Source organism: Talpa occidentalis, unplaced genomic scaffold (genome assembly GCF_014898055.3).
Source record: "Talpa occidentalis isolate TD23 unplaced genomic scaffold, MPIMG_talOcc4v2.1 talOcc4.6, whole genome shotgun sequence".
Taxonomy (NCBI): Eukaryota; Metazoa; Chordata; class Mammalia; order Eulipotyphla; family Talpidae; genus Talpa; species Talpa occidentalis.
The window spans coordinates 36,691,479-36,704,492 of NW_023604972.1; the positions used below are offsets into that span (position 1 = coordinate 36,691,479).

General features: G+C 29.9%; 1 protein-coding gene across 1 annotated transcript in view; it reads right to left on the minus strand.

Moving 5' to 3' along the window:
* TECRL (trans-2,3-enoyl-CoA reductase like) overlaps positions 1-13,014 on the minus strand; it is an 88,772-nt gene that overhangs the window by 43,577 nt on the left and 32,181 nt on the right. Inside the window, exon 3 of the mRNA XM_037530391.1 lies at positions 193-237. Within this exon, the coding sequence (XP_037386288.1) occupies positions 193-237 (45 nt within the window). The remainder of the gene's footprint in view (positions 1-192; positions 238-13,014) is intronic.

The window sequence follows — 13,014 nt, forward strand, 5'->3', positions numbered from 1 at the left end:
AAAAATACCACTTTCAGGACAAAATTACTTATCCATAAAGCTGGAACACTAGCTTGTTGGGGTGATTAATTGTAATAATATATTTACAGCAGTTACCACAGTACATATCATTTAGCAAATGATAAATACACTATTAATGACAGAGAAAGGATTCCAAATTAAATAGACAGATCACTGAAAATTGGTTCTTACCACATTCTAGCTGAAAGCCAATTCTAGAAGGGTACCACTTTGGACCTGTTTGATGAAAAGTAATATCATTTGTCAGCACAAGTATAAACTCATTTTAAAATCCAGCAGTTTCAATTGGATTTGAATCTTATAAAGTGATTCAATCTTATGAAGTGAATAAAATGGTTATCATATTTGAGAATGGATATAGTAGTTAGCTTTGGCAGAGTACTGATGAGCAGCAAAGAATAATGAGAGGAAGAGAGCATGATAGGAGCTTAAAGGGTGCTAATTATCTGCTTTTTCATTTGGGAAACTGGTTAGGTAGGTAGAAATGTGCAAAGTAGGTGGCCTCTGAAGCTTAAACATCTTCATTTAAAATTGGAAAACTGGGCCTCCCCGGTGGCCGCAGCGGTTGAGCGCTGGGTTGCGAAGCTGCCCTCAGCCTCTGCAGCTGCTCCCCGGCCACCGGAGGAGGGTCCCACATGGTGCGCAGACCTCTCCTGCCGCCCGCTGCTCCCCTCAGCAGTGTGCTTCGGTCCTTCTGCCTGCTCTGCTCCCCGCTCTGGCTCTGGTGAATTCTCTCTCCCTCCCGTGCTTCTGACTGTACCCAGTGTTTGTATAAATAAATAAATCTTTAAAACTACATAAATAAAATTGGAAAACTTACCTCATTTAAAATTTTTTTAATATTTACAACTGAAAGTGGGTTATTTTCTCTATAAGGAGTAAGGCACTCTATCAGAATAATCTGTATAATTTACTCAACGTCATTGGTGCACTGATCATGGTAAAACATTACTTTTGATTGTTACCCTAATATTACCAAAGGAATAATAAAAATTCTAAAGAGTTCCATTTGGATGGGAAATTCAAAATGTCTTTACTATCCAATGCCATAATAAAAATCTTGGTCACAATCACCAAAATAAAATTATTTTTCCTTAAATTGGATTCTGTTATTATTTTAGTCTATTGAAAACTAATTTCATAACTTTGAAATTCAATTTTAAACAAATTAACTTGACATCTAAGAAATTAGATGATCATTTTCAAAGGAGTTTTCAAAATGATCATTTTCAAAGATCATTTTCAAATCTTTCATTTTAAAGATTTGAAATCTTTAAATACTTTAAATCTTTAAATACTTTAAATCTTTAAATACTTTAAAGATTTCAGAAAAATCTTTAAAGCATATGTGAGAGTGATGAAAACATGATATAACTATACCATTTCAATTAATTCTTAATGAATTTACTACAAAAAGACAAATTATCCATGCAAATTCTCATGGATAAATACCTTATAAATCAAAAGTTTTAATCACAGGTTAAAAGTTATTTATGATGATATCTAATAGTTTAGAAATGGCAAGACAAATTAGGAAGGCACATTTAGTTCTGGCATTGATTTTTGAAATTAGAAAATATGTAGGTAAAACTACTTTTAATTTTTTATTTATATTTACTAATGCAATTGTTACTATTTATTTAACCATTTATTATTCTGGAGTGTATGCTAATATTATTTGTTAAAAAATATTTTTATATAGCTACCCTTTTGCTTATAGTGAAAATCTCTACCTAAGAAGATATGATGTACCTTAAGATTGATAGATATGTAAATATTGTAAATTGTTGTGTTTTCCTCTTTCCTTCTGATTCTCAAATCAATAATCACTCAGGGTCAAACATTTGGGAAAATGGGGTAAAGGGTGGAATGGAAATAATCAGTTAGTATGCAATCAATAAATATATCATTTCTGAAAAAAAAAAAAAGAAGATATGGTGCAAATGAATGTAATATAGACCTACACAGTTTTGTTTCCAACTCTGGATATTGGATAAAATATAACTTTATGAATCCATTTATATTTGACAAATGTCACTGAGCATCTATGATGTGTGTGCATAAACTGTCAAGTTCTGTCTATTTAATAATATCTGCATAAGACATCACTTTCAAGAACACTTTATGATGCTACCAGTGGTAAATATGACCAAGTAAAACTAACTCTCATTCTAAAGTAATCTGTCTATGAATTAGATGAGCAGATACTGTCAAAATCCATAATGATGGATCAGGGAAGTGAGAAGCTCTAAACATTGTCAATGAAATCCATGTTCTCCCTATTTTCTCAACTTGGATAAACTGTAAATATTCTTATAAAATAGATTTGGAATTTATAGTTTGTGACTTTTACACACTCTGTACTAGTGAAAAAAATTGTATAAACCACAAATGTATAAACCATTAGATTCATCTCAGTTATTTTTTCATAAAACAAAATATATGTTTCCTTAAATGGTCTATGCTTGTTGGAATGAAGTGGGTTAAACTAGAAAAATATCAAAATGAAATGAGTTTATAAAGAACCAAGCATATATGTTGCATGAAGATTTTTAGCATGTATCTAAGTTATTTATAATACTGAGTACATTGAAGTTGGTCAACTAGACTCTAACCAAGTAGTAGATACAATGCATCCAATGCATCTGCCTGTCTCTTAAATTATCTAAGATGTTGAACCTGATTTGTGTAACTCCATATCCTAAAAATACCTTAGAGTTTTCCTTGATGATTAGAAGTGTTCATGTTACTGTATATTAACATTCTAATAAGTAATGGCTTCATATAAGTGAAATATATTGCATCCAGTGATCATACTAATAGATTTTTACATAGCAACAATAAAATGTATCTGCCAAATAACTTCCAAATGGAGTATTTTGTATAGGAAATGCAAAATAAGTATATTATTAGTAATTCTGACAAATCTTAAACTCAATAAGTTGAATAGCTGAAGGATCAACTTTGAAAAAATAAGTTGATCATAAAAATGAGATTAATTAAAAATATTGTACAAAGAAATTGGCATTTATGTGGATAATTTTATATAAAATAGCAGAAAATTAATATATTTTACATTATAATATAATATATACAATATTTAGCAATAACAAAATAATAAAGATAGCTAAAAATTTACTTGCATATTCAAAAACTAAATACTGGACAAAAACTACTTACAAAATAAAAAATATTCTTTGGCTATAAAGAATTCTAAATGTCTTGGCTTATTTGAGAAAAATATAAAAATATTGGTTAATCTCATATTTTTATTAAAAGATTTGAGTTTTTAAAATTTGGAACAGTTTTATGAGTAAAACTAATACTACTCTAAAGCCAAACTTTTATTAACAACTTCTACCTATTCTCCTTGTTATTGCACCCAAAGCTGTAATCAACGTTTTCTTTCTATGGCAAAGCAAAAGACATGATCCAGTGGGAGTTCTCATGTATGCAAAGCATAATTCTGGGACAGGAAGTGACAACCAGAGACAGGAACAAAAAAGATGAAGGCATGATAGAAGGTTCTATGCACATTGAATTATTCTTTGTATATATTGCTGTATTGATAAATAGTAGTATATTCTTTGTAAGGGGGAGAGAGATCTATAGGCCTCAATAAAAAGGTAGGTGCATATATTTGGCTTCATTTTTTTTTTCACAAGAAGTGAGCATTAAGTATTATTACAGAAAATTCTTCCTTGATGTACTAAAATATCAGCTGCTGATTTAATATTGTTGAATCAGTTGTTTCATATGTTAGAAATGATTCATTCAGTAAAGTACTTTACTAGAACTGAATGAATCATTTTATTCCCTGTAGACCATTTCTTGGCAATCTTATAAATGCCACCTACATATATCACCATCATTATTTAGTGATAAAGCTAAAATGTAATCAAAGAAGTAAGTAGGATATGTAATGTGGGAAAGTGTTTACATATCTGGAAAATAAGAGAATCATTTCCTCTCTCATTCCCAACAACAACAAAATGTTTTAACACTCAGGGCTTCCCTGGTGGCACAGAGGGTTGTGCACAGCGCTGTGAAGCTGTCTGCGGCCTCTGCAGTGTGAGTTCGATCCCCACCTGTCTGGGAAAAATCCACATGGTGCATCAAACCTCTCCTGTCTTGCCCGCTGCTCCCCTCAGCAGTGTATTTCAGTCAGTCTGCCTGTTCTGTTTCCCATTCTGTCTCCGGTGAATCCTTTCACCCTCCCACCCATCTGGCCTGTACCCCAGTTCTTGTATAAATAAATTAATCTCAAAAAAAATTGAAAATTTTAACATTCAAATCAGAACCAACTAATGCGTGTAACTTTGCTAACTTGCACAGTTGAAAAGAAAATGCATTTGCTAGAGTTTATTATTAAGTATTGCTCAAGTAAGAAAGACAGTGTTGCAACATTGTACAATAAGCAGTGGCAACGTAAGTAGTCTGTGGGAAAACAGACATGGCACTAGAAATCACAAAAATTAAAGCTGCACAAACAGGTTTTAACATTACAAAACAAAAGGAGTATGAAAGCAAAAAGCACAAAATAACAAGTCAAGTTCCCGATAAAAATAAGTCACAAGACAAGGATAATGTGAGATAGAAAAATAAGAATATAGGAAGATAGATAAGAGTCCAGCTAAATGATATCTTTATCTTCACTGATAAAAGTTTTTAAATAGTTTTTCCATTCATCTAATTATCCATCATGCTTTTAAGGAGCTGCTAGAGTTGATCTTCATGCCTCTATTCCCATTCACATTAGACAACATAATATGTCCCATGTCAGAGAAACCATCATCCCAATGAAAATTTTCTCAATGTTGTTATGTGCACCATTCATCAGACCCTTTGCCCCTTCCCGCTGACTTCTCAGACTTCCTTTTATAATTTAGGGCATCCATAGTTTGTCATAAGCAAAAACTTCTAAATCATCACTTCTGCTTTCCCCAAAGTTTTCAATCTTGTCTTTGTGTCTACTTCAACTAGTGTTTATTCCTCACATCAAACCCACTATATTGGCTGAAGGTGTGTTCGAAATGTTTTTTGATACTACATCCAAAATATTTATTCCCAGTTTTTCTCACAGAAAGCATATCATCAAACTTCATTATCTAATATTAATTTTTAATTGTTGTTATGTGTCATGAGCTGGCCATTCCACCTAAAAACACTTGATTTTTAGTTCAGAACATCTTTCCCACCACAACTCAGTTATCATTTTTAGTGATTTTAAAATCACTTTAATTTTGTCATTTAGTTCCTCTACCCATATATAAATATTCTGTTTCTACTGTCTCACATTTTCCCAGCACAACTCCAAAATACAAATAAAATACATCTACCAACTCCAAAATTCAAATTTCAAACATCATATTTTCTCACAGTACCATATTTCATTCCTATGTACTTAAACTAGTATTTCTAACTCAATATTCCTTGATTCTTCCATAATTTTCTAACAATTATCTATTTTTACTTGATAGTTTCCTTATTTCTCCCATGTTTTTGTTCTTCTCTTTGACTCCATTATAGAATACATAGCTGTAATCATATCTAATCATTACTCTTAACCACTTTACCTTATTATCCTTCCATCTCACTACCTCTAAGTCACTAACCCTAGTTATACTTAATGATTCTATTCATTTGATCTGAATGTGAGTTTCTGAATGACTCTTTTACAGAGAGAATTTTCTTGATGCTATTCAGTACACAGATCCCAGCAAAACTTTCCCATTATTTTTTCCATTACCCTGTTTTGATATCCTTATCTGAAGTTATTTTGTGTCTTTTTAAAAAGCTAAGGATGTATTTCTCCTTACCATTGTGCAGCCTTCATAAGAACTGGTAACTTTGACAATTTTATTACCTCTATATGTGTGAAGATTACAAAATTTCCTGGTATAGAAGAATGCATAAATTTATGAGATTTAAATAAATACATGACTTCATATTGAAGAAGAATTCACTGGAGTTATACATACACTATAGTTTTAATAAAATTTCAGAGTAGATATTTTTAATAAATCTTTCTCTAAGTAAAATATCACTGTTTTATTTTTAGTTAACTACTGTTTGTGGAAATTCAATGTCTGGTCTTAAGCCCTGGGGATATAATGTATTATTTGTCTTATTTATATTGGATGAGTTACTTCTCTGAATCTTATTTTCCTCACCTGTCAAAAAAATAATTAGGAAAAAGAAAAAAGGAGAAATAAAAGAAAGGGGTCAAGTTATTAGGGATATTGTTAGACTTAAATGAAGATGCATGCAAATTACTAAAAACTATTAGAATTAATTTAAAAGGTGTTATCAACTTAATTTTTAAAGTTCAACAATATAACATCTTTTAATCCTTTGCACATATATTAAGAATTTCTCTTAAAACAAGATATATGTATTCTTGAAACACCTCTTCTGTGGAATCACACTTTGGAAATAACAGGTGTTGTAGAACTATTTTTAAAGTAAAGAAATTTAGCCAGGGAAGATTGCTTAATTCACATAGATGCATCTGATATATTTAAAAATAACTAATTTATACCATATATGTACTTTCTCAGCTCTATAACAAAAAGCTGAATGTTTTAAATATGCAATTTAAAATAATGCCCTCCTGTACAGACAAATCCATACATACACATTTGAGGTCTGCATAATAAAATGCATATAATACATACATAATACAAATAATATTGTCTTGTTGTGATTAAGATGACACTGCAACTAAAAGATTTGTCAATTTATGTAGAAAAGGAAGCTATAATTTGCTTATATTTCAAAATAAATTATATATTTGCTTATAATATAAAACTTCATTGTTTGCATATAAGGCAAAGATGAAGATTAAAAGACAAAGTAGTAAAATTGACTAAACTTATAATAAGTAGTCAAGGGATGGACATAAAACAAAAATGTAAAATTAAACATGAATATTATAAAATTTGGGAGTCACAAAATGTAGTTTTGGATTATGCCCAAATTTAGGTACCAAACAACAGCAACTTAAAGCAGAACATTACACAATACAAGAAGTTATATCTTAACCTTATGATAACCACAAAGCAAAAAATCTACAGAAAATACACAAGAGAAAATTTAAAGGGAATCTAAACATACTACTAAAGAAGCTATTAAAATGTGATTGTGAATTACCTAAAGTAATATGCAGATTCACTGTAATCCATATCAAAATCCCAGTGGTGTTCTTCACAGAAAATAAGAAAAAAAAAATGCTTAAATTTGTTTGCCATGAAAAACCTTGCACAGCCAATTCTATAAATAAAATATGGACGTTTCAGACTCCCTGACTTAAAACTATATTAAAACCTTTAGTAATAAAAACAATGTGGTGTTATAATATGACAGTTTAGAGTACAGAAATAAACCCACATACATGGACAACTGATTTATGACCAAGGAGCCAACAAAAATATAATGGAATAAAGAATGTCTCTTCAAAAAATGTTACTAAGAAAATTGAACCACTGCATAGAAAAGGAATGAAGGTAGACCACATCTTTGAAAATACATAAAACTTAATTCAAAATGAGTTAAAGACTTGAATATAAGATAGGAAACCATAAAATTCATAGAAACAACATAGTAAAGGACTCTTTGACATCAACCTTAGAGATGTCTTTGTGGAGTCATCTCCAACAGCAAAGAAAACAAGAGCAAAGACAAAAAAAATGTAGGACTACATAACAGTAAAACACTTCTGCACAGTAGACGAAAACCATCTTCAAAATAAAAACACAATCTACTGAATAGGAGAAGATATTTGAAAATCATATATCAGACAAAGGATTAATATCCAAATTTACATACAACTCAATAACAACAGAATTTTATTAAAAAGTGATTAAAGAGATGGGGGGAAGCAAATATTGTTTAAAAATGAACGATGATGTAAAATATAAAAAATTAAAAAAAAAAACTAAAAAAGGAGGCCCTGAAAGTCTGCCAAATGATGCTATTAAAATAATAAACAGTTATAAAGCAGTATGATCAGGGTGTAAATTTTGATTAAAAGCTATAAAAAAAAAGTGAGTAAAAAGCTAAATGGACATTTTACCAAAAATACATACAGATGGTCAACAAGCACACAAAAAATTATTCATCATCACTTATCATTAGGGATGCATAAATTTAAAACACAATAAAACATCATCTTGAATCTGTGACAATAGCTACTTATGAGACAAAAACTGCTGGCAAGGATGTGGAGCAAAGGGAACCTTTGCACACTTTTAATGAAAATGTACACTGGTGTAGACACTATGAAAAGCAGTATAACTATTCCTCAAAAAATTAAGCATAGTATTACCATATACCCAGTAACTCCACTTCTGGGCATTTATCCAAAGAATACAAAAACACTAATTGAAAAGATATATGCATCCTTATGTTCATTATAGCATCATTTACCATTACCAAAATATGAACACAACCTAAATGTCCATTGATGGATAAGTAAATAAAGATGTGTTATATATATATATATATATATATATATATATATATACACACACACACACACAATGGATTACTACTAAACTATAAAATAAAATGAAATCTTGCCATTGATTACAAAATGTATGCACCATGAGGGAACAATGTTAATTGAAATATGTCAGACAAAGAGAAATACTATATGATTTACTCATGTATGGAAGATAAAGAAATAATGCAAATGAACACATGAAACAAACTGAAGTATTTTGATAACACTTGGGGGTTACTAGAGAGGGAAGGAGAAGGAAAATGGGTAAAACTGGTAAATGGGGTTAATTATATGGTAGTAGATGGAAACTAGATTTTTGGTGAAGATCATACTATAATATAAACAAATGTGGACGTATAAAGCTATACAACTGAAACTTAATGCAATGTTATAAACCAATGTTACCTAAATTAAAAAATAAAATCAATGGAACATAATATAGATGTTCCATCTGGCAAAACACCCTCAACTGGACTTAACTGTGACACATCCTGGATAAATCAGCTCACTCAAAATATATATGATCCATATATCCTAAGTAGATTCTACTACCATCAGGGACAGATTTTATAAACCTAGACACACAGACTGGGGAATGACTCCATTCCCTCACTGGATTTTCCTGATATTTCCAAAAATAATAATAAATACTTTTATAAGGGGTAAATGATGCTTCAATATATTTTGGCATAAAAGTTGTAAACAGGAGAATTTTAAAACAAAACTACTGGAAGGTAAAAAAAAAATTATTAAACTTCCCGTTTGACAAAGTCATGGGTAAAGATCATAAATGGGCAATTTATAATAGAGATATTATAATTTGCAGTTAAAATAAATATAAATTTGAAATAAGAGAATGAAGAGTTCACTAGAAAACCATTAAATGGACCCTAATTCCAAACGAAATGTTTCTCATTAATCAATTATCAAAAATCAATTCTGCTAATATCTAATAATTTGGAGGAACAGGGTAAACAACATTCTGAAATACTGTTTGAGAATATAAAGGAGAGAAAAATTGGCAATACACATTAAAATGTGTATAGAATGAGCATTTTTTGTTCCTTTCTTTCAAATATGAGTAAAAAGTTCTCAAAGATGAATTATTCGGTGAATACCTCAATATATGACACATGGTAAATGTTCAACAAATATTTTTCAATATTCAGTATATATTGCTGAATGAATAAGCATAATATTGATTTATTTTAGAAGCAATTAGACTGTGTATCCAGGGAATGTGAGAAATACATATGTAAGCAAAAGTATATCTCCAGTAATATTGATTGTGAAGGTCAATATATATTTATGTAAAAATATATCTAGAAAACATATTGAGAGGAAAAAGCTATTACACACCAGCTTATAAAATATGTGAAATTATGTGTATTAGCACAAAAAGGTATCTCTAGCCAGTAATGAAAATATTAGTAATGGGTAGATAATACATTACTGTTTGTGTCCACATATATGATATTTATATTGTATATTCATCAGTTTATTACTGTAAAAAGTAAAGCTAACTATTTTCCAAAACTAATCTCATTTATTAAATCTGATGCTTTTTCAACTAAGTATATACAAATAAAAAAAATTCATGAAGATGAACTGTTGGAACCTTATTATCTTTGGGATTATGGAAAGCACTGTGATCCAATTTAGCACATCTGAATTCAACATAGAGATTATTTACATTTTCAAGAGACTTATAACAGGATCTGAGCAACTATTTGAATATAACTTTTTTTTTATGAAATGTGAAAAGTGAAATAAATTTTCAGCCAACTAGATAGATAAGGAAATATATAAGAACAAATAACCTACTTTATGACATTTTCTTGCAATAATGAAGTGCTTGCTTTTCTTGTTTACATAAAATTCCACTGTAATGCATTCTGTGTCTTGTGAAAATTTCTTTAAGGAAGAAAATCCCAGGGAAGAGAAGAGAATAATGCTATGTCAAATGCTTTCTTAAAAAGCTCCTTTTCTTTTTTATATTATTTTTCAGACATTATATTGCAAATTCTGGTAATGACTGCAATTTAAACAGAAACAGTAGCTGCCAAAGTGCAAAATAAAGATGAGGGGGAAGAAAAAGAGAATTTCATGTTCGTTAAAGTTTGAGAGATTATCTTTGTATTTGCATCTTTGGTTTTACTGCTTTCTGGACTTGTTATTGAAAACATTCCCTTTTACAATATGACAACCAGTCTTTTACTATCCATATATCCAATTTCCTTTAAAATATAAATATCTCTGCACCATCATATATGCAAAAAAATAGGAAACCAATCATTTGGTTTAGATAGACTATTCTAATACTTGTTGTATCTACAATATAGATATTTGCTCAAGTTCAAATATTGCTAATTCAACCATTTTGGTGCTTATGGATTATACAACAAAATTGCTTTGAGATATCAGAATTGAAAAACATTACCATGTCATGAAAGATAAATCAAAATAAACTTGACATTGCACAGCTATACACAGTTTAAAGGCGGTATCTGAATGAGAACGAAAATAATTTAGACAGAATCACATCATGAACTTTAGGAATTGTTATTAGTTATGACAGTTTTATTATATGAAACTTTCCTGAAAAAATGACCATTCTTTTCTAACAGTTTTGATCTCCTAATATAGTACAAAAAAATTCATATACCAATTCCATAAGGAGTATTCTCAACAGTTACGTGAGTATCAATATAAATTTGACCAGTATTTTAAACATTCACAGTGAGGAGAGGTCCGTTTTCAGTACTTGAGACATTATTACATACCAGTATTTTATATTTTGGTTTATATATTGAAGTCACAAAGAAAATATTTGCTTACATAAGAAATTTAAGAAATGTATTAGTAAGGACCTTTAGTAATTTTAAAGACTTAGAAACAATTTGGAGACTAATAATCATACCATTCTACATATTAACTGAATTTCAAAATAGAAAATATTAATGATATATCAAAGGAAACTATGTTTTGGAGAGTGTACACTTTGGGCTTCACAGCACGTACTACACAGTATGAGTATCCAGATTTAAATTGTAGTTTCTTTTTAATATAGTAATATCTCAATATGTTTACATCTTTAAATATTACATTGGTAGATAATACATTCCTTAAATTTTCTTAAGCTAGCCTTCTTACTTTAAAAGCAAATGAATCATTAATGAATGATTAATCTTCCTAAAATTTAAACATTAGGAACACCATCCCCTTAAACATTACTCAAATTTCATATTTGACATTTCTCTCCACTAACATACCTTTTGAAATATGCTTTAAAAATAAGTTCTAAATATACTGATAACTACTTCTGTGACTCAATAGAGCTTTTGTGAAAACACAGCGCATACTGATTAATGTTGATACCAAATTAAATTTTCATAATTTTCAACCCAAAGAATTCAACATTCATCACTTCTTGAATGTTGTTCTCAATGTATGTGTGTCAGAAATTCTTGATGGCTACATTATGGATATTTATATTTCAGTAGTATAGCTAAGTGCCTTATCATTGAACTTGATTACTGACGTTGATGAATTATGTGGTATTAAATAATTAATTTTGCTATTAAAGTAACAAAAGATTTTTGGATAAAAATGAAATCAGAGAATTTAACTATTATCTTGTCAGCTAATAATGTAGAAATTTATATAACATTTTCTATGAAGTAAAATTTCATAAATTGCCAAATATTCTTGAACATCAAAATTATGATGATCTGTCTTCTAAAATTGAAGAAAGGGGCCTCCTTGGTGGTGCAAGGGGTTAAGATTCAGCACTATGAAGCTATTTGCAGCCAATGAGGCATGAGTTCGATCCCTGGTCAGGGAGCTAACCCACATGACAGAGCAGATTTCTTCTGTCTTGCCTGCTGCTCCCCTCACCAGTATATTTCACTCAATCTGCCTATTCTGCTCCCCACTCTGTCTCTGGTTAATCCTCTCACCCTCTGCACTTCTGGCCTGTACCCCAGTTTTTGTATGCATAAATAAATACATAAATCTTTTAAAAAAGAAAATAATAAAATTGAAGAGAAACAAATAACATGTGACCTGAAATTGTTAATTGATATATGCAGTATACTATATAGAGGATAGAAATTTTGAACATGTTATTCAGTTTTAAATGGATGATAAATCATTCATGAAATTTCCCTCTTTTCTTTAATATCTAAAGTCCCTTAAGGATACTTGTAACTACTGGATTTCTTTTATTTCCAAATGACCATAAAATTAACACAATTGACAGATATTATTAAATTATCTTAATCCTGAAATGTAAACGTAATATGAAAAGATTGGGGATATTGTTGCCCGCCAGCAAAAAGGTCTCATTGGAACTCAATGATAAAATTCTTATAAGGTGAATTGTTACTTAATTTCCATAGCTTTCTCAAAATGTAATGTTGATGCTACCTCAAAAATTATTCCACTTATTCATCTAAATCTTTGGCAACATTCATAATTCCTTTCAGGCA